Source organism: Thermobia domestica, chromosome 1, assembly GCF_964235325.1.
Source record: "Thermobia domestica chromosome 1, izTheDome1.hap1.1, whole genome shotgun sequence".
In the NCBI taxonomy this organism is placed as follows: domain Eukaryota; kingdom Metazoa; phylum Arthropoda; class Insecta; order Zygentoma; family Lepismatidae; genus Thermobia; species Thermobia domestica.
The window spans coordinates 165,567,628-165,591,829 of record NC_137454.1 but is presented as its reverse complement, the minus strand read 5'-3'; the positions used below and the strand labels follow the sequence as shown (position 1 = coordinate 165,591,829).

General features: G+C 35.5%; 1 protein-coding gene across 2 annotated transcripts in view; it reads left to right on the top strand.

Annotated features, from left to right (window-relative positions):
- LOC145690689 (uncharacterized) overlaps positions 1–24,202 on the top strand; it is a 119,383-nt gene that overhangs the window by 81,984 nt on the left and 13,197 nt on the right. For both annotated transcript variants that reach the window (XM_081765855.1, XM_081765849.1), the window contains exons 2-3: positions 10,371–10,884; positions 18,631–18,769. In XM_081765855.1, the coding sequence (XP_081621981.1) occupies positions 10,371–10,884; positions 18,631–18,769 (653 nt within the window). The remainder of the gene's footprint in view (positions 1–10,370; positions 10,885–18,630; positions 18,770–24,202) is intronic.

Sequence of the window (24,202 nt, the reverse complement as noted above, 5' to 3'; positions counted from 1 at the left end):
CGCCGACATTGTTCTTGAACCCTGTAAAACTATCAACGAAAATAATCCTAAACATTTGTTGCCTGTTTGTCCTACTCGCTGGTGTGTTAGGCGAAAATCTCTAATCAGATTTCAATCTACTACAAACGAATTCAAATCACGTTCGAAAAGAATCATCAGTAATACAAGTGTTCCAAACGATGATCAAAAAGTAATTCTAAAAGGGCATTTAAAAAGAATGAATACATTCGGAATGATATTTTTTCTGATAGTCAGTATACGAGCTTTTGTACCTTGCGGACTACTGGCGAAAGTGCTTCAAAATTCTGAAGCTTCTGATTCTGGAGCTAAAAGAGCAGCAACACTCTGAGAAACCTACAAACGGACAGTGCATTTGAAAACATCTATAAGGAAGCAAAGGAAAATGCAGACACAGTACACCTAAAATTGTCCACTTCATCAAGATCAAAGACAACACCCATTAGGTTGGAGGAGACTGATAATCCTTCTATAGCAGCTACCCTAAAACCTGTATCAGATCTTCGAAAAATGTACTTTGAAATCATTGACTATTTGTTGCATGAAGTACAGCGTCGTTTCAATCAGCCAGGCCTCAAACAAGTCATAAAACTCTAGAAGAAACTTTGTGAAGGAGCTCTATGTGCTGGTATATCCAGTAATAACAAACTGGATATACTGAAGTAAGTGTAGTAAAAAATACAAATAACTCTGGATAATTAGTGTAATTGAATTTTCTATATAAATTTTATGAAGTCTTTAATGAAAATTCCGTTTTTCCATTTCTGGTACTAAGTCAAATACGTAGAAAAAATATTTTTTTCTTATTTTTTACTTAATTATGTAGTCTGTTTTATAATGTACAAGTTACTTTCTACCAGGGTGGATTGATTTAAATCAGTCTGATTTAAATCACGATTTTAATCAAGATTTAAATCACTTGATTTTTTAAATAAAAATCGTTGATTTAAATCAAATTTCGAAATAAATTAATTTAAAGTGAAAATAAGTAAAATCCCGTTTCTGTTCTGTTATTTCGATTATGGAAGATAATAATCATAATACAATGAGACTCAAATGTATGTACAACACAGTATGAAAACGAGTATCATGCAGAGGATGATTAGGAAAATTCCCGTTTTGAACGGGTAACGGGAGAATCCTGCTTTCTTGTCTTCGTAACATAGGGTTTTTAAATCGTTAACTATTCCAACGGAGAAATCACCATCGACATTTAAGACAAAAATTCTTTTATGTCCACGTCTATTTGTTTGTTTCCAGATAATAGGGGCGTATTTAGAGGGGCCCGATCCTCTTTCCGAAACAATAAATAAATAAATAAATAAAACTTTAGGCGAAATTTATGTACTACATACATAGAACGAAGTTCCTCGGGATCGTAATACGGCAAATTTTGGATGCGTTAAAATATCGAATAATACTTTTGATAAAGTGGATTCTTTCAAATATCTAGGATCAATATTAACAGACGAAAACGATATCTACGAAGAAATTAAATGTCGACTAAAAGCAGGGGATTCGTGTTATTATTCAGTTCAAAATCTCTTGTAGTCACGAATTCTGTCCAGGAATTTGAAGATTAAAATATATATGCTTGTTGTTCTCAGGGTGTCTAGCAAGCAAGCATAATCAAATTCCTTGACTTTCCCTGACAAAATTATAATTTTCCCTGACTCTGTCATTCTTTTTTTCTTAGTAACTCATGAAAAGTAACTTATATTTAAATCATGAAAATGAAATCTTTCAGTTTTACGTCCCACGGTTATGCCGGTTAGGCTAAAGGAGACGGTGATGATGAGTAATGAATGAAATGAAGAAAGTGGGAGGAAACGGGAGAACCCCGAGAAAACCCACGACCACGGTGTTTGTCCACCACAAAGTTCACACGGTGCAAGCTGGGATCGAACCAGGGAACCCAAGTACCGGAGGTGAACGCTCTACCAGTGAGCCACCGCGCCCCTAACTTATATTTAAAGTGAACTGGAAGTTTTCACCATTGTTTATATGCTTATACAATATTCTACAAACGTACAAACGAACCAATTCATTTACCTGTAATTTATGACTATTTTAGTGGCATTTCTTCACCCCTCACAGCCTGGGAAAGATTTTTCCCTGATACACAATGAAATTCCCTGACATTTTCCCTGACCCTGCAAATTCCCTGACTTTCCCTGACTGGTAGACACCCTGCTTCTGTATGGTTGCGAAACATGGTCGCTTACTTTGAGGGAAGAACGTAGACTGAAAGTATTTGAGAACAAGATCTTGAGACGAATATTCAGACCCAAGAGGAGCGGGAATGGGGGAGACTTCATAACGAGGAACTACTTAATTTTTACGGTTTACCAAACATTGCTAGGGTCATCAAGTCTAGGAGACTCAGGTGGGCAGGTCATGTAGCCAGGATGGAAGAAAATAGGAACACTTTCAAATTCTTAACTGGAAGACCAATCGGAAAACGACCATTAGGAAGATCTAGGCGCAGATGGGATGACAATATTAAGATGGATCTCGCAGAAATAGGAATACAAAGTAGAAACTGGATCCAGTTGGTTAAGGATAGAAGTCAGTGGAGAGTTTCCGTGAACGCGGCAATGAACCTCCGGGTTCCATAGGCCATAGAGTTAAACAGTTAATTTTGGGCGAAATTTATGTACTTTAGATGTATTTTGTGCCGCTGGGTAGTTTCGATGTTTTAAAAAATATACCCCTGCCAAATATCAGGAACTTTCGTGAAAAGAAAAGTGTCATGTTGATAAACGTTGCTGTACGTTTTTTCCTTAATGCTTAAGAAATATTGTTTCGGATTGAAATAGGTTAACGATTGAGGATTAATTCGAAATTAAACCAAAATACTTTCACTTAAATGGCATAATTGTCATTTAATATTAATTCCTAATGTTTTTTCTCCAGTTCGCGACTTGTATTATACGAAGAGAAAGATTTGATTTAAATCAAAAAAATCGATTTAAATCAAAAAAATCAACAAAAATGAATTTTATTAAAAAAAATCATGATTTTTTTCCACCCTGCTTTCTACTATAAGTGCTACAAAGTTTGTAGTTCTAAATAGCCATTTCTAATATTACAGTATACTGCAACACCAGAACTGGATTTTTAAAAATATAATTTTAATTTCCTCATTTCCAAGTGATTTAAGTAGCTTTAAGATTCTTTAATAGTGTCCGTGTGACCATGTCCAATACAGTTAAAAATTTGTACCAGTATATAAAATGGTAAAATTTGTACTTACATACAGTCATTGTGAGCAGTACATATTTTACAATTTTGTGTTTATAATTCTGATTTCAGTGGTTGAAAATTTCTGCACCAGACCAAAATCTAGCACAAAACTGACACGGGATTAATTAATCTAAAGATGTAAACAAAGATGCCTCAAATAGATGGAAATTTCACCCTCACGAAACTGTTTATAGCTTCATTATATTATTATTATTATTATTATTATTATTATTATTATTATTATTATTATTATTATTATTATTATTATTATTATTATTATTATTATTAACCAATCAAATCAAATTATTGTTACATTACAAACATGTATTCGTATTATCTTATCTAAGTTACATTCCCGTGTCTATTTTCTAGACAGCAGTTTGCCCCCCCACCAGTTGAAAAATACTTCCGACGCCACTGCCTTCTTCCATCCATTTCCTCCTCGAGGAATCATTTGTAATGGTTATCGAGAGAGGACTCTTTTTATTCATACTTTGCAATGATTTTTCCCCTGTCATTGCGTTCGGAACTCGGCAAGAAATAGAATGTAAAGAGATTTCACAAGACGGGACCAGAGTACTCTCCAAGCCACAAGATACTGCTGCCATCTCATGGAACAGCGGCGAACTTGCTGCAGTTTCTTTACTTTTCTCAATGAACGCTAGCGAATTTAAGTCTACTACAGTGAAACCTCCCTAAAGCGGACAGCCGTGGGGAATCAAAAAATGTCCGCTATAGAGAGGTGTCCGCCTTAGAGAGGTTTCAATATTTTCTTACGTAAATTAATAAACAAGGTAATGTGCAGTAATATTTTTTTTTTTTTTTTGCATGACTCATGTATTTATGAATATTACCAAAATGTTACTGTACCTGCATTACCTTGCGCCATCCAATTCAAGGCACAACATAGGAATAAAATGTTATAGTTCTCTGCGCTTTACACTTATCGCTACTTACTACGTTTTCGGTGTGTTGCTTTAATTTGTGAGTTAAATGCAGTCCAGCAATAACTTTTTTTTTTTTTTAAAGACAATATGCGTACCCATGGTCAAAAATACCAAACTTGTCTTCTGTTTGGTTAGAGATTCCAGCGGGACAATAGAATTATGTGTCATTCCAAATAGTGGGCAACTGTCAATCACTTTTGTTTCTGAAGCAGGTTAGGTGGGACTGCAATGCAACCAAAGGATATAAGAGTGTTGTGAAAGAGAGACCCTTCCTCTGGGTTGCTGAACAGACAGTTGAGGAAGCAAAATGTTGTCACACCCACACTTACTTTCTTGGTGACATACGTATGGTTTACTAAAAGTGTATTTTTACTGCACTTTACAACTTGTTTCTAGAGAAAGTGTCCGTAATACGGAGGTAAATAATACCTATAAAAGACAAGAAAGACTGTCCGTGTCCGTACTAGAGAGTGTCCGCTTTAGAGAGGTTTGCCAATATGTTTTCTCCTATTACAGTGTTTGGGGATTACAAAATATGTCCGTTATGGGAGGTGTCCGCTTTATAGAGGTGTCCGTTAGTAGAGGTTTCACTGTAATACAATTCAGTACATACACCAAAAATATTTAATGCATTCTGTGGGCTAACATCTATTTTGATGCGTTGCTTTCTGGTGATCTATTATTTCTACAGTCCTTGAATAATTCCATAAATAAGATATGGAGTTTGAGGTGGTTGCTGGACAAACTCAAAAATAAATTTGTTATATGTTACCAATTACAGCTTTCAAGTAAGCATGATTTTAATCTATAGTGTACAGCGAGTCAAGAGGTCGGGCGGAACAATTAGTGTTATCAAAGAACCAAGATTGAAAAAAAAATGTTTAAAAAAAGAACGTTTTATGTTTAAAATATTTTTTTGTTTAAAATGTTTTTAGTGTTTAAAACAAATTACTTTGTTTCAAACAAACAAACAAACAAACAAAAAAACACGTTTAAAATGTTTATTTTAAAACAAAAATCTAAGAAGATATGTACATTTATATTACACTTTTACACTCTCATAAATATTGCTTGCCATCTAACCGCGAGACCAAACTTCGGGAACTTCCCTAATTTCGATCCATCCAAATCAGGGTTGATATGTTTAAAACAAAATGTTTAAAACAAGTGTTTAAAACATGTTTAAAACGAGGGCTGTTGTTTTATTCAGTTTGTTTTAAACGTTTTAAACAAATTGTTTTAAACGTGTTTTTTTTTCGATGCTGGTTGGACATGTTTAAAACAACTAAAATATCAGATTGAAGAAGCTAATTTAATTTTCTAACAAACAACCCATCGTCCGCAGGGTTTGTGCATGGAGTAAATTACAAGCAGAGTTATATTCTTATCATAACAGCAATTACTGAACGAAATTCTGCACATCAGTGTGCTTATAACTAAACCAACAGAAGTTCAAGTGAAGTATTTGAACATTTCATGAGATATACACCATTGAAAAGCTTATAGACCACAAATTCCAACGAGATAATATGCGTGAAATTCCCGCCGTATTCGTAGAAGAAGAACAGACATAAAAAATCATTAAAAATATGAAAATATTGACTTTGCGGGGCCCTGGCAACCCTTGCAGTTACCTGCGCTGACAAAATGATGCTAATGTGTAGGCCACATACTTGTTACAATAATATAAGAAATGGTAGTCATTGCTGCCATTGCGTAATGAATTCGTTTTATGTAGGAAATATTTTTTAAAAAAATATACGCAGAAAAACATTCATTGAATTAGACATTCTCTCCCCTCCCCCACTATAGTACCACGTCCATATGCAAATCATTTTTGCTGCACACATCATGTATACGAACAAGAATTATGCTTCTAGACCACTTCAGTGAAATATATCTTGTGTTATACGGGACCGTCCCGAAAATAAATGTAAATTAACCAAATTTGACCTCCTCTTCCTCTATAAACAACAAGTACACATACAGGTTACTATCATGTAGGGGACTACTTCATTGCTTCACATACCAATTTTTATGGATGTACCACACAGAGGGGAGGAATACCCGCCAAAACCTGATGAAAAAAAAAATGATGAAAAAAAAAACTTCATCCTCCCTCTCTCGGCGGTACATACGTACCCCGTATATACATAAAATGCAAGTGACGGAAAGCTTTATCTCTCAAAAATACTTTGGTACCAAATCACCTTTCTAGCTTAGACCTAATTAAGGACTGAGCTATTGATGTTTGTTGTAAAAATAAATGTAATTTACGTCAAAAAACTGAAACTCCAAAAATTGGCTAACTTTGTCCCCTCCCTGCTCCCCATAATAAGCAAGAAGTACAAATCAGGGTTGGCAAAAACCATGGTTTTTATTGAAAAAACAAAAAAAAAAAAACGTTTTTTTGGTTTAAACCAGGTTCTTTTGGTTTAAATAATTTGCTCTATATATTCATATCATATATGGACAGAAATAAGTTTGTTTCGCCTTGATGTTATTATGCAACTACCGGGTTATGCTGGAAGGGATCACATAAGCTTAAAGCGGAATAAAAATCGTTTCTCGAGTTACATCCGAGAGAAATTGTCCTCCATTTGAACTCGGAACCAGGACTAATTGGCCACAAATGCGATACGTCTGCCGACTCACTCACGAAGGAATCCTGATAAAAATACGTTGTACTGATCTTTACATGCTTTTTAATATAACTGTCAAGAGTCATTTCAGAAGGGCAAAAAGATAAACAGTTGCACAAGTGAAACCATTATACAGAATTACATATGGACAATTTCAAAGTACTACGGAGTACAGAAGAACTAATTTAGTTCGAGTTAGTTAACAGCAACTTTTATTGGTCCAAATTAAAGAAATACAACGACTTAATTTGCATATTAGTAAGAAAAGTGAATAAAGATACGAATTATTTGAGTCCACTTTGGCTCAGACTCATTTATACATAAATAAATACCAAAGAGACTTCTCATTTCACTAAATGTCTCTCGTGGGGTCTGACCCCCCTCCCCCACACACAAAAAGTACGGCATTTCGATGTATTTTATCAATAGTAAACATTGAAACGAAACAATATTTAGAATTTTTCTTTGATTGCAATTAAATAAAAACAATAATAACAACTACAAAAAAATCACAAACAAACATTTATAAACTTTATATATATATATATATATATATATATATATATATATATTTGCTTATGCAGTATAATCTTTTTGAGTAATGAATGGGGAATTTAGGTCTGAATATAATACGAATAATATACGGGAGTGAAACGTGATAACCCACAAACGTGTGTTCATCAAGATTTTACAAACACTTACACTTTTAGGAACATTTTTCGTTTTTTGGTTTAAACCAGCCAACCCTGGTACAAATACACGACATTACCATGTAGTAACCTACTTCATTGCTTCATGTAACAATTTTTATGAATCTATCCCCCAAGAGGGGGAACGGCCCCCAAAAAACTGTTGAAAACAAAACAACAACAACAACAACAACAAAAAAAAAAAAAAACACGATATTTACCCTCCTCCCACATACATAAAATGCACACCAGGAAAGTTGCATCTTTCAGGAATAAATTGGTACCAAAACCATCTTCCAGCCTTAATTTGAGGTTTAAGACTGAGCCATTGAGGTTTAAAGCCCTGACACAGCAGTTGCGTCAATGGGAGTTTAAAGATGAAGAATGCAGACGACCAGTAGAACGTAACACAAAGAAACTAAACTACATATTCTGTAAACGGAAATCGGGAAAATCCCGATTTTTTCTCCGGAATTGAACATTTGGGCGGATCGAGATTAGGGAAGTTCCCGAAATTTGATCTAGCGGTTGAATATAGATGGCAAGTAGTACCTAAGAGTGTAAAAATGTAATATATATGCTTATGTAGATTATTGTTTTAAACAAAATAAACGTTTTAAACATGTTTTTTTCTTGTTTAAAACAAAGTACTTTGTTTTAAACGTTAAAAACGTTTTAAACAAAAAAAAACATGTTTTAAACATAAAAAACGTTTTTTATGATTTTTTTAAAAAAAACATGTTTTTTTTCAACCCTGATCCAAATGTTTAATTCCGGAGAAAGAAATCAGGAGGTTCCCGATCTCCGTTCACGGAATGTGTAAGTTTAGTTTAGTTTCTTTGTTACGTTCTATTGGTTGTCTGCATTCTTAACCTTTAAACGCCCATTGACGCAACTGCTAGGTCGGGGCTTTAAACCTCAATAAGCTCAGCCACTAATTAAGGTAGGAAGATGATTTGGTACCAATATATTCCTAAAAGATGAAGCTTTTCGGCAGGATGCATTTTATGTATGTGGGGGTACCACGGCCGAGGGAGGGAGGGTGAAGTTCATTTTTCTTAAATTTTTAAATCACATTTTTTTCATCAGGTTTTGAGGGACCATTCCTTCACCCTTTGTGGTACACTCATAAAAACTGGTACGTGAAGCAATGAAGTGATAATAACCTGCATGTGTACTTGTTGCTTATAGGGGTGGAGGGGGGGGCAAATTTGGCTAATTTACATTTATTTTCAGGACATTTCTATATAAGACAAGACATCTTTCACTGAATTGTTCTAGAAGCATAATTCTTGTTCCTATATATGATGTGTGCAGCAAAAATGATTTGCATATGAACATGGTACTATGGCGGGGAAGGGGAGAGAATGTCATATTCAATTATTTTTTTCTGCGCATAACATTTTTTTTTTTTTGAGAATATTTCCTACATAAAACAAATTCATTACGCTTTATATTGCACCAATGGCTACCACTTTTATATTATTGTCACATGTGTCTGGTCTACACATTAGCATCATTTTGTCAACGTAGGGTGACTGCAAGGGTTGCCAGGGTCCCAGAAAGTCATTTTTTGTATTTTATTTATTTATTTTTCATCTAGAAGCATACGAATATGATGGGAGTTGCATGAATATTATCTCGTTGGAATCTGTGGTCTATAAGCTTTCCAACGATGTATGAATCGCGACTTTGTGGTAATTAGGAGGGTAATTAGGAGCCCCAACATAAGAGTCTATAATTTTGTTAAAATCACTTGTGGGCTTCTAAAGGTTAATTGTGTTTTTATCCCGTAGACACTAATAAGTTAGATATCCATGTTGCAGATAGAGATACATCTTGAAAACTGTTTAGTTAAAATATGTCATTTGCTCCTTGTAGGCTAATCACTGCTCTTTGAGTTGTATTTTATTTGTCAAAGTATTTCTTATAGCTTAGGATGTGAGAACTGTTCATTATTATGGAAATGGGGTGACGAAAACATACTCAAGTTTTGAACTTTTGAAACCTTCGTTATTCTTGGAATTTAAGAAATGTTCAAATACTTCACTTGAATTTCTGTTGGTTTAGTTATATGCACATTTGGTGTGCAGAATTTTGTTCAGTAATGGCTGTTATAGTAAGAATATAACTCTGCTTGTAGTTTACTCCATGCACAAATCCTGCGGAGGATATGTTGTATTAGTTAGAAAATTAAATTAGTTTCTTCAATCTGATATTTTTTTTTAAACATGTTCAACCACTCTCGCAAACAAACACGTTTAAAACAATGTGTTTGAAACGTTGAAAACAAACTGAATAAAACAATAGCCCTCGTTTTAAACGTTTTAAACACTTGTTTTTATACATTTTGTTTTATATCAACCCTGGAAAGAAAGGACGGAGTGAGAATGTGGAAGAAAACGAGGGCACCTACGGACACAGTGTTGTCCATCACAAACTCATGTGGCCTTTGGTCGAATTGGGAATCACTTGCACCAATGGTGAGCGCTTTACTAGTGGAACTGTACCCTCTTCATAGGATGTTATAGTCATGCATTACGGTAGATCCCCTGTAAGGCTTTCTAAGTAAGATATGTGGAGGTTTGAATATAATTTTACTGTACAGCACGTTACGATAATATTTCCTACGGAAACAGCTGTTGAAATTATCTTATTTCTAGTCTTCTGCAAACCGTTTCAATCAACCGACAGTGAGTGGTTTCAAATTACTGTAATGGTACCGTAAAATTTTTATGACTGCGTAGTTGGATTTTAACTGTTATATAGTGTTTTCCATATAAATAGGTGAAAATTATTAATAATTATGTTTTGTTATCTCTTTTCAGCGAGGAAGCTTGCTCGAGTAGCAGCAGAATGAATCCTCTGGATCCAAACAATCAACGGCTTCCACCACCACCACCTTACGAAGCCAGAAGTCCGTCGTCATCTGTACCTATCTCACCAAATATGCCACCTTTAATTCCAATTACTGAGAATTCAACTCATTCCACTATTGGACCACCCAGCGTCGGAGATCCCATCAGTCAGACTAGCGCCATAATAGAACAGAACATCGATCAGAGAACTAATAATTATTATGGAAACCCATATGAGGATCTGGGTAACACTGGAACGTCTGCAATGAATAGACCACTCCCTATTCCTGTGCCAAACAATATTCACTCAGGCGGAACAGCTTATGCAGCAAACACATCTCCTTACGGCCAAGGTTGCCAAGTTAATCCTACAATGAACATACCTCCACCTCGGATGGTGAACTGGCAAGCTATTAGACCACCACCTGCCAGCACTGAATTATTTGTTGAACCACGTCCACCAGCTCCGGAGCCTCGACCGAATGTAAGTACTCTATGCAACAGCAATGAAAATTCTACATTTATAACAACAAAAAGTCCAGAGATGAGACTAGTGAATCAGTGATGCCAACCCGAAACCTTAGGAAATCCCATCTCGAGAGGCAGAAATTCTCATTTTGCTCTTGAGTTTTCCAAAGTCTACAACATTTTTAATATTTATAAAATAGTGCATGTCGCTCACTTTCTTCAATATATATGAGTGAATTCACACCCTATATCTTAATTAAACAATTTATAAATAAGTAATTAAGTGATAAAATTGAAAATGCTCGTCAAATCAAATACATTTTGTTGTTAGAAATTAGTATTTGCAGCACACATTTATGTCGTAAACTGGATAAGACAAGCTTCATTTTCCAGTAATTTCTTGTGGAACGTTTTAGATGATGATTGTTTTTCGTTTCATACTTAAAAAAATACCAAAGTTGTTAATAAGTTCAATTTTTTTTTAGATTTTGAAGTCATTTTTTAAATCACTTCCATACTATAGCATGCTTTTTACAGTAACAGAATTTGATAGTTAGCAATTATTTTATTTTTGTTGAGGACTTATTAGTTTACTCCACCCATATTGAAGTTTGTTGACGTCGATGAAGTAAATATAAGAAAAGATACCATTATATGCTGCCCATTTCTATGAAAATTCCCTTTATCCTTTTTGGAGAAATTAATGTAAAAAAAAAAAAAAAACTCACAAAGTGCAATTTTTACCACGGAGTGACATCACTGCAATGAGTAAACAAACTGACATGGATAAGGTTAAAAAAAAAAAAAAAAAAAAAAAGATGCATAACAATAACAATGTCATCTATTATTAAGATAAACCTAATTCTAAGTTACATCATCATCAAGCTTTTTATTATAACACTAGCAAGACAACAGTATTCCGCATGGTTAATGAGATAAAGCATAAAAATATTACTAACTTTTAAAATTTTAATTATGGTTTACTTATAAATATAGACCAAAGATGAGACTTTTACATCAATCGATAGACGTCGTTGGCCTTAATAAAATTACATGCTTGAGGTTAACTCTTAGCATTACCATTAAAATATTTTGTTTACTTTTATGGTTGAACCGTGTCTTCCTGATCATAATCTCGTAATTTTTAAAGCATTTTTGTACTTTGGGTACAAAATACAGGGTGTTTATTTCAAAGCAACGTTGTCATAAAATAGGTATTATGTGTAGCTACTGAGCAGCATTGCCCTATTATGTTCAAATATCATAAGAATACTCTCAGTAATTACCAACAGTTTCGTTGCAATATTTTCCTACAAAGAAAGAAACCACAAATAAAAAAAATAAAAAAAATAAAAAAGAACTTTCGCGGAACGTAGAAGATAAAGCTTCTACAATACTAAATTTGACTGTCCCCTGTTGACGAAGATTAGAAATATCTATAGAAGTGACCAACAAATCATGTATATGAATATTGTATAAAAGCAATAATGCCAATTAAATAATCACTGAAAAGTTATAATTCGTGTGCATAACTCAGTAGAAAATGCAATGTTGCTTGAGAGCAACACTGCCCAATAAAGGGTTAAATTCTTGTGTGTTGTTTTCGGGGCAGATATTGTGCCAGACTTGATAGTTAATCTTTCGAAGTCAAACTTTAATTTTCATTTCATTTCAGTAAATTTAGGTAATAATTGTGTTTCGTGATACTTGATAATACTTCAAATATAATAATAATATCCAGTTATATAGTTTCTATAAAGCAATTGCGATAACATCTGCTTCACAAATTCTCTGAGTGAACAATAGGCAGTCTATCGTGATTTAACATCATTCTAGTTAATGCCTTTCCCTTCCATGATCGCAATAGGCCTACCAGGGGTGGACTGGCTATGTAAAAAGGGCGCGGTCACATACTCTGGGAAAGCGCCGTCTATCCGAGGCTTTCGCTTGTATCGAATACCCCCTCCTATTAAAAGGAAGTGCCGGGGGCTTGCCCCGGAAAATTAGTACACAAAAAACAACAAAAGATTAAGTAGCTATTGCAGTTAATCACGATAGAATTCAATATTTTCATAAACAAAGAGACTTTGAGTACTAAATATATTAGGCCTAGATAAATCTGCACACTTTAACTGAGACTACAAAAATCACACCAGTTGTTTAAATTCTTCGGCTACATTTGTTAACAGTCTAATTATAACTGAAGATTTGAGTTAAGTTTGGGGCTTATGCTATTTTTCATACTTCTGTCCTTTTAAAGCTGTGTTCATCATAACATTAACTTATTTTTCATCTATTTTTAAAACCGTTGATAAAAAGTATACATGAAACAGTTACTACAAATAAACAAAAGTAAATTTAGAATTATATACCTACCTAGCGAAAAAAGAAATTCAAAAACAAAACTGGAAAATGAAAGTAAAGTCATTGCTTTATGCTTGAAGGAGCCTTCGCATCTTCCTGCTTTTCTCATACATTTTGTCAATAATAAGATTGTTGTCTATTTTGGTCAGAATGTCTCTTTCTGAGTTCATCAAGAACAATGTTTCCAGATGTTCATCTGTAAGTCTTGAACGGAGTCTTGTTTTTATGTATCTGATCTTTGAAAATGCTCGCTCACAGGACACTTGTGTTGTCGGTAATGTAAGGAGATACTTATAAACTTTGAATAAATCTGTGTATAGTCTTGAGTACATATTGTACTGCAGAATCACATCGAAGGTGCACTTAAAGCAAGATTTGCACTTCACTACATCACATTTTATAGACCTTAAATCCACAATATCGTCAGTCGACCCCAAATATTCCTCCTCATCCCCTATGAAATCTTCAGAAAACTTGTCCTCTTCAATCAAATCTTCAATCGTACGAAGTTCAACAGCTTCTTGATACTTTTCTTGGTTTTCATAAGGGGATTTTGAAAACTCTTCCCACATTGATGAAAACAAAAGGAAAAAAATGAAATGAAATCTTTGAGTTTTACGTCCCACGGTTATGCCGGTTAGGCTAAAGGAGACGGTGATAATGAGAGATGAGTGAAATGGTGGAATGAAGAAAGTGGGAGGAAACGGGAGAACCCCGAGAAAACCCACGAGCACGGTGTTTGTCCACCACAAAGTTCACTTGGCGGGAGCTGGGATCGAACCCGGGACCCCAAGCACCAGAGGTGAACGCTCTACCACTGAGCCACCGCGCCCCCCGAAAACGAAAGGAGTTCTTTAGGTTTTCCCTCTTCACAATCAGGAATTAATTCAGTGATTCTTTTCAGTGACAACGAAGCCAGACAAACTCTTGAACTTCTTAGGATCAAAACACTCTAAATCTAAGTATAAGCTTTGATTTTCAGGAAGTCGTTCCTGCATGCTGTTAGAAATTTGGTCTAGAACACAGTTGAAAACGGTTACTTCAAATCTGTATTCACTGTCTTCAATTACTTCATCAGAAGCTGATTCCCCTGCCATTTTCTTTCTTTTTCTACATCTTACCTCAGGCAATTCTGTTTCTATAATAACTTGTTCTAGACTAGAAACATCTGAAATGAGTCCTTCAATACTATTTGACATTTCTGTTGCAAAGTGTTCTGCTGCTTTGTAGACTTTGTCAAACTGGTCCCTATCTTCTTTCAACTTCTTTTGAATTGAGGATATCAGGCGCCATGCTTGGACATAGTCTAAGTGTTTTGTTTGCAAGTAGTCTGATAAAGGTGTGGTATGGTGAAAAATCAATAAAAGCATCATAGCCACAATGATAGTCTCAAAGGAGCACAACTTTTGAATGAGAGACATTGCATCATGTCTGACTTTGGAATTGAACTCTTGCCAATTGCCAATCACACTTAAAGCTGCTACGAGTTCCACATATACTGGTTTTGATTTTCTTGGTCTGGAATCCATTGAGTCAGGTGCCCAGTAATGAAAGTGTCCAAATATTGTTACAGCAGCGTTGCTTTTACTTCTCCATCGAGTTATCCCAATAGCCTCAAGACGGACGCTTGGGTTTTGTTCCAATACACCTCAAGTCTTATCTGGGATTCTTTCAAAAATATCTGAATTTCCTGGAGAAGCCCAAAGAAAGATATATAAACACCCAAACTCGGCTAGAGGGCAAGGCCGTAGGCCGAGTAAAGACTGGATCTGGGGGCGGAGCAGTGGGGGTGAGAGGGTTGATATATAAAAATGATCCAAAATGACCGATATTAGAGTCAAATCTATACATTTAGGGGTAAATCTAATATCATTAATAGCATTCCCACGCCGAAAACAGAAAGAGCGAGGCCTCAGGCCGAGCAAATACCGGGGTCTGGGGTGGAGCCCTAGCTGGCCAAAGGCTACCGAATTTATAAAATAATTATGTATATAGCTTTGTTGTTGTTGTTGTTGTTGTTTTTTTTAATGTGTTCAGAGAGGAAACTGTGCGCCTTCCCGAGGCTAAGACGGGTCTTAGCCCCTCGCGAGGAGGGCGCAGCGGCCATCGGGCCGGTACTTGATTATGGCCAGACCACCCCTGAGGCCTACCAGAGATGGCATGGGTCAATGAAAACTTCATCCATGACCCATTGACCCTCCTTCCTTTGTGACCTAAAATCACCCACCATGAACCACTCTGACCCACCAAAACCCATCGTCATCAACTCTGACCCATGACCAACGCCCTCCTCTCCACTGACTTAAGAGTTTACACTTGTAAGAAAACAAGGCTGTGGAATTATCAATAATCGGAGTTTGAATTTCTACGATCAACCGCTCTGTTACAATAACGATGGATCTGACGTTTACGATATAAAATAGTAAATTGCTTGTCATGGGCCATATTACGTTGAATTTCAATTCAGTTATCATATATAATGATTTCCTTGGTGAATTACAAATACTTTTCAGTGGAAAATATGATGAAATTTGAAAGTGTCAAATCAAGATAAAGTAGCCCGAGTAAGGAAAAAAAAAAGTAAAATTCGATTGTGGCTTGAAAGTCAAATAGTAAGTTCCGTTGCTGTTATTACAATTAAAATAGGAATATCCAAAGGTGCCTGAAGTTTTTTTTTTTTTTTTTTGCACTTAGATAATACTCATCTTAGGTAAGTAAATAGAAACAAATGAAAAAGAAACAAAAATGGAGGCCTTGAAAGTAAAACGTAGACAAATCCACCAGTGTTCAGAAGATACTGGCTACAATGCACTAAGCAGAGTGAGTGGGTGGGTCATAATGGATCGGTGGGTCAGAGTGGGCCACGTGCTGTTGACCCACAACCCACTCACATATCTTGTATTAAATCACTGCTGTAGGTATGATACTGACGGCCGCGCAATTCATTGTCATCATAGCAGCAGCCGCGTTGACGGCTAGTGGCTATACGCTAGAAAGCTGGCTACTATAGCATAGAATATACACGTGTTTTGGCCCGGATATCACTAAATACGCTGCCAAGTTCCCTGGTCGTGGTCCGTTGTTCTGTAGAAGTACTGTGTACTTTGTAGTGTATAAAACCCATATGTCTAATTGGAATGTCAGCCATGAGATGATCAATACAAGAAGAAGAAGATAATTCAATACAATGATGAATAAATAGAAGATACCGTATTATATGCTACCTAGGGTCGATAAGGCTTCTTAACCATGGGCCACAGACATGAATACTATGAAGAGAACAATACGCTGCATCAACATATTGCAGCATTGCCTCTATTTTACACATTCACCGTGACATTATTGTATACACCTGACGATAATACGTAGTCAGCAGCTATTTAAATATACAGTACTCATTCACCATGTCATCCTAATGAAATAGAAGTAACTAAAATGATCAAATCTGGATATCACAACGACCATCTGTAGACTATATATTTATGCTGACTATAACCAACGACATAACTGGTAACCAAATTTCATCTATAGCACGAAAGAAGACTGGGACATAATTAGGTGTTAGGAGATTTGGTCAGGGATCTCAACTACTTACTCGAACATAGTATTATTATTAGCTTCACGAACAAACATATCTATTCAATCGAAAAACAGATACATGGTTTAAATTATATATTTTATATATAATATTAAATATGGGATACTAACAACTAGGGATGGCCACAAAGTTCCGGTTCCGGCGGAACCGGTTCTCGGAGATCCGGTTTTCAGAACAGGTTCCGGACCTGGATCCGAAAACCCGGTTCCAGAACCGGATCTTAGGAACCGGTTCCAGACCTGGATCCGAAAACCCGGTTCCAGAACCGGATCTTAAGAACCGGATCTTAGGAACCGGTTCCACTTCTGGTTCTGAAAACCCGGTTCCAGAACCGGATCTAAGGAACCGGTTCCAGACCTGGATCCGAAAGCCCCCAAAGACCCGTAAAGGAGGGTTCACCTTAAAAAATAGTGCAAAGAGGACCATGCGCTTGTGCCTTCCCCGCCCAGACCCGTTTGTGCCCCCAGAAAAACAATTTTGTCCACCAGTGGGTGTTTAGCCAAATGAGTTGGCCAGTTTGCCTGTTTAACCAATGAGTTTGCCAGTTACCCACTTTATTTAGCCAAATGAGACAAGCTGCCGCCGCCTGGGCGCCTGCCTGTCGCTTCCACCATTTCATCTAGCATACTGTTCACAGCTTGCCAGCAGCTCGGGTTTAGCATAGGGATGGTCACAAAGTTTCGCGCGGAACCGGTTCTATTTTCAGAACTGGTTCCAGACCTGGATCCGAAGAACCGGTTCCAGACCTGGATCCGAAGAACCGGTTCCAGACCTGGATCCGAAGAACCGGTTCTAGACCTGGATCCGAAGAACCGGTTGTAGACCTGGATCCAAAGAACCGGTTCCAGATCTGGATCCGAAAAACCGGTTCCGGTACTGGATCTTCTAGAACCGGATCCGTTCAGACCCGAAAACCGGTTCCACCAGGAACCGGTTCTGGCCATCCCTACTAACAACTAGTATAATCACTGTATTTAGAACAATATACACGTTTAGTAGTAAATAAAACGTGATTAACCTTCAGAACTAACTTTCATGACATTTTAAAACTCCATGTCAGTAAATTCTGTCTCTACTACATTTTTTCTTTTTCTTCTTTTCATAAATTTTTCATTAAGAGTTCGGTTTTCATTAAAATAACAAAATTGTAGATTGAATTTCCAAAGGGTTACAATGGTAAAGTTTATAATTATTTTGTTACTATTTTGTTACATATTTTGAAATATATTTAATTACAAAATTGTTTTTTTTTTTTAATTATATAGTTCATTATTCCGAATCTGCATATTTACTTATAAATTGAACATCTAGATATAAATAATCTTTGAAATAACGACGAAACCGATTAAATAAACAAACTATTTCAAACTTTCAGATATGCAGATAACGTAGGAGTTGACGTATTGGATTTCTATTACAGCATAGATTTACTGTAAGGACCATGTGACAAAATGGTCCGTTACACTGCTTATGCTTAGAATAATTTCCAACTGTAGCAAGTATGTTATAGTATAGCGTGAGATACCTGGTTGGATTCCAAGTGGGAGTTGAAGTGGATCGGATCTCACGTTGAGCTGTAGGTCCACTTCTCACATAGCCTCGGACTGAAAGGGACACTAAACTGTAATGAACCAATCAAGTATGTCGTAGTAGTAGGGCCTACATCTACCAGTGATTCGTTTTAATTTTACGGAAAGAAATTTTACAGTGTAATTATTTGATAAGTGTTTGTTTCTTTCATGATATTTTCATTTCATTTTCTTTCTTTCTTTTTTTTCTTTTTCTTTTTTTTTTAAATAGAAACCAGGACCGAAACGAAACACTAGGCAGCAACGACGACCAAATGGAAGTGCCCCATATCCTGACAGAAATGCATCCATTTATCGATTAACACATCTTTTTCAGGCGATTCCTGCCGATTTACTGGCTAAAGCGTTCGGTAAGTTTGTTTTTGAACTCTCTCTAATATAGCAGAATTATTATAATCTTACAATAATCATAAACCGTGCCAGCCTTGTCAGTAGGCATACTAGCAGTGGCAGGGTTTAAATATAAGAAGTATTTCCTTCCTAGAGTAGTTGTGCTTCTATTCCGAATACCAATAATAATAATAATAATAATAATAATAATAATAATAATAATAATAATAATAATAATAATAATAATAATAGGGGAAACCGAGGTATTCGCGAACACTGAGGTAATGCCGAACACCCAAGTTTACGCCAAAGAAGCTTGTTAGAAAACAAACGATGTTGCTGCACGCTAGCTGAGAGATCTAGAAAAGTGTAGCATAAATTTGGTGACAGTCAGTTGAGTAGATTGCCAGGAAGAAGACGTTTTGTTGTTTTTGTCGATTCACTTATAACATTGATTCAACAATCTGGGTAAGTTGTCTCTTATCTATATTGTTAGAGATAAGGCTATATATTCCCCTATATTTGAATATTACTTCTTTGTAATCTTACTAACCTGCATGTAGTCAACAATTAGTTTCAACTTTAACAGTAAAATGGCGTCTCATGGGGAAATGCTGGACAGAATGTTTGCCCTTACCCCGTAGTGTTCGGGAGTACCCCATGGTGTGAAATAAATTATGAAAAAAAAATTAAATAGCTTTTTTTTAATTGAAAATTAAGTAATAAGTTAATGAAATAGGTTTGGGAATTAGATCATGTCTTGGTTATAAGCGTTATTAGATTTATTAGTTAGAATAGTTTGCTATATTTATTATTTTTAGGTCATTAGTAACCTACTTCATTATTCTATAGTCAGTAACCCTATTTTATATATATGATCCTTCATCATAGGCTGCAATTTTTTCTGTATGATTCACAGAGTGTTTTACAAATTACATCTAACCAATAAAGAACACTGTCCTTGGAAGCAAAACATTAATGAGTATATCTGTGTTTTCTATAATTCCAAATTCCAATGTTTTCATTTTATCGAATATTTTACTTAATGCACCGTTATTTCTGAATGTATTTCATAAGTGTGCATTTTGTTTAGCTTATTACCTATTAACTTTCATTTCTGTTTCAAAGATGATGAGGTCTGGTCATGTTTCTTATTAACTTGAGTTATATTTGTAATTATAATTCTTATTAAAGATTTAAATACTAAATTCCGGTATAATTTTAATGTATTTGAGTGCATTTCACTTCTTTTGTAAAGGAAAGTTCAATCAGAACAATGAGGTTTCTTTGCGTTATATTGTTTTGTCGATGATCTACACTTTGTGGGAGTGATTTGCTCAACAACTACCAAGAATTCTTCTTTGGAGACTTCTATCAGACGTTCTCGTATCTGTCCAAGAAAAGGCCTAATCTTATGAAGTATGCCATGGGAAATTTCTCGTGCAGGAATAAAAGTTGCATTGGCATTGAAATGAATAAATTGTTTGATCTCTTCAAAACGATCACAACTCATCACTTGATTTACCGCATCATGACCAGGCCTTCCGTTCCAGTAATGTCTAGTAGCTGCGAGTTGAGTAGTTGGCATGTAGAAAATCACACAAAAAGCTGTGCAAGTTTATTTGTAGTCATTTGTTGGCCGAACTTGCGTTGAATATAGCTTTGAATGTTCAACTGCGTAATGAAGAATCTCATCACTGAAAAAGTACTTGAAATATTCAGTAGGCGTTTATAGTTGTTTTATTTCTTCAGGTAAATCCTGAGGTCCAGACCCGCAACTAGAGGGAGCTAGGGGGCCTGGTCCCCCTAAACTTTTCGTGGCCCCTCCAGACCTTAACACAAAATGCTATTATTAATACAAAAAGCACAATGTAGATATTGGTAAGAGAATGTTTAATGACTTGCCTCCCCTAACGTATTCATGGTCCTCCCAAACCTCTGTGGCTGTTTGCGGGCCTGCTGAGGTCTTTGAAATTTTACATCTTCTTGGGACTTTTCCATGTTTCTAGGTCTCCGCTTGATGTTTTTCAAATCGCTTGATGACGTAGACCTCTTATCTTGAGAATTATTTATGAGACAGAGAGGGACATCATCAACACCTGAATTCATTGCATCACCAGAATTGGGTATGACGATCCTCTCAGGGGAAGGAACAACAGAATCTTCATCCAAATCCGGTAACAAAATATTGGTATTTCTTGGAAGTTCTCTAACAGCTACTGATGAACGTCCATCATTAAAAAAAAAAAAAAAAGGATCAATTGCTGTAACAGAATTGCAGAACGACTATAATAGTTGTCAATTTCGCATTGCAAGAACATAAAAGTACCTGTAAGCGCATGGTGTGACATATATGGCACATACATTTTTTCCACATTCCTCCAATACGAACATACAAAATGAAGATCGTATTGTTGGAGATACATCTCAAAGTACTTATCTTCAATGTAATATTTTTTGTTTGCAAAATTGCACACAATCTTTCGAAGAAAAAAAAATTCACTGATAAAAATCCACTTCTTCGCAAAAACCACATGTCAACGTTTTCCCGCCTAATACAACTCACAAAGAACATGCCAGATGATACCAAAACAGGGTTGAAAAAAACGTTTTTTTTTAAATCAAAAAGAACGTTTTTTATGTTTAAAACATGTTTTTTTGTTTAAAACGTTTTAAACGTTTAAAACAAAGTACTTTGTTTTAAACAAAAAAAAACATGTTTAAAATGTTTATTTTGTTTAAAACATTAATCTAAATACGCATATATATTACATTTTTACACACTTAGGTATTGCTTGCCATCTATATTCAACCACTATATCAAATTTCGGAAACATACTTAATCTGGATCCGCCCAAATGTTCAATTCCGGAGAAAGAAATCGGGATTTTCCCGATCTCCGTTCACGGAATATGTAGTTTAGTTTCCTTGTGTTACGTTCTACTGGTCGTCTGCATTCTTAATCTTTAAACGCCCATTGACGCAACTGCTGTGTCAGGGCTTTAAACCTCAATGGCTCAGTCTTAAACCTCAAATTAAGGCTGGAATATGGTTTTGGTACCAATTTATTCCTGAAAGATGCAGCTTTGCTGATGTACATTTTATGTATATGGGAGGAGGGTAAATATCGTGTTTTCTTTTTCAAGAGTTTTTTTGGGGGCCATCCCCCTCTTGGGGGATAGATTCATAAAAATTGTTACGTGAAGCAATGAAGTAGGCCACTACATGGTAATATCGCGTATTTGTACTTCTTGCTTATATGGGGGAGAAGGAAGGGGACAAAGTTAGCCAATTTATGGAGTTTAAGTGTTTTGACGTAAATTACATTTATTTTTACAAGAAACATCAATAGCTCAGTCCTTAATTAAGCTAGAAAGATGGTTTGGTACCAAAGTATTTTTAAGGGATGAAGCTTTCCGTCAGTTGCATTATATGTATATAGGGGGTACGTATGTACGGCCGAGAAAGGAAGGATGAAGTTCATTTTTTAATTTTTCATCAATTTTTTTTCATCAGGTTTTGGCGGGTATTCCTATCCCCTTTGTGGTACATCCATAAAAATTGGTATGTGAAGCAATGAAATAGTCCCCTACATGATAGTAACCTGTATGTGTACTTTTGTTTATAGAGGAAGAGGGGTCAAATTTGGTTAATTTACATTCATTTTCGGGACGGTCCCATTTAACACAAGATATATTTCACTGAAGTGGTCTAGAAGCATAATTCTTGTTTGTATACATAATGTGTGCAGCAAAAATGATTTGCATATGGACGTGCTACTAGTGGGAGAGGGGAGAGAATGTCTAATTCAATGAATGTTTTCTGCGCATATATATATATATATATATATATATATATATATATATATATATATATATATATATATATATATATATATATATATATATATATATATATATATATATATATATTTGAAAATATTTCCTACATAAAAAGAAATTCATTACGCAATGGCAGCAATGGCTACCATTTCTTACATTATTGTCACAAGAATGTGGCCTACATATTCATCGTTTTGCCAGCGTAGGGTGGCTGCAAGGGTTGCCAGGGCCCCGTAAAGTCAATATTTTCATATTTTTAATGATTTTTTATGATTGTTCTTTTTCTACGAATACGGCGGGAATTTCACGAATGTTACCCCATTGGAATTTGTGGTCTATAAGCTTTCCAATGGTGTATAACTCATGACTCTGTGATAATAAGGGAGGTCTCCAGAGCCCCGAACGTGAGAGTCTACCATTTTGTTAAAATCCCTGGCGGGCGTCTAAAGTTAATTGTGTTGTTATGCCATAGACATTAATCATTATTAGCTACTCATGTTGCAGATAGAGATGTATTTTGAAAACTGTTTAGTTAAAATATGCCATTTGCTCCTTGTAGGCTAGTCACTGCTCTTTTCTATGAGTTGTATTGTATTTGTCAGAGTATTTCTTCTAGCTTATGATGTGAGAACTCTTCATTATTATGGAAATGATAGTGATCAAAAAATACCCAAGTTTTGAATTTGTGAGTTTGGATCTTAGAATAGTGTAAATATAGTGTGTTTAACCTCCGTTATTCTTGGAAATTAAGAAATGTTGAAATACTTCATTTGAATTTCTGTTGGTTTAGTTATACGCACATTGATGTGCAGAATTTCGTTCAGTAATTGCTGTTATAATGAGCATATAACTCTGCTTGTAATTTACTCCATGCACAAATCATGCGGAGGATGGGTTGTTTTTTTAGAAAATTAAATTAACTTACTCAATCTGATATTTTAGTTGTTTTAAACATGTTCAACCACCATGGAAAAAAAAACACGTTTAAAACATTTTGTTTAAAACGTTTAAAACAAACTGAATAAAACAACAGCCCTCGTTTAAAACATGTTTTAAACACTTGTTTTAAACATTTTGTTTTAAACATATCAACCCTGTACCAAAATCTCTTATTCATACACGTCAATACCTCACACAGCAGACGAAACAGTGATTTGGCGCCTTTGATAAATTACACAAAAGCTAAAGGGAAAAAATGGGGATGTGCCATATATGGCACGGCATGCGGTAAGCAGGCACGTAGCCAAGGGAGGGGTCCGGGAGAGAGACCAGAAATGAAAAAAATAAGGAAGGATGAAACAAAATGAAATGAGAAAAAGAAGGATCGGCGCTAAAAATAAAAACTACAAGAAGCTTTTGGTTACTCTTTCTTATGAGGAGATTTGCATTACTTGCAATACATGGTGGCGAGGTGAGCGAGATATCCTGGAAGAGTCAGGGAATTTAAAATTTCTAGAAAAGTTACGGAATTCTCAAAATTTCTACTACTAGTCATTGAGATTTCAAGCTTCCAAAACCATTGCGCCGTTGTGTAACACCGTGGACATTTTTTAGCATAATTTTCGTCATCGCATCCTTCCAGTATCAAATATGTTATTTCAAAAACAACTT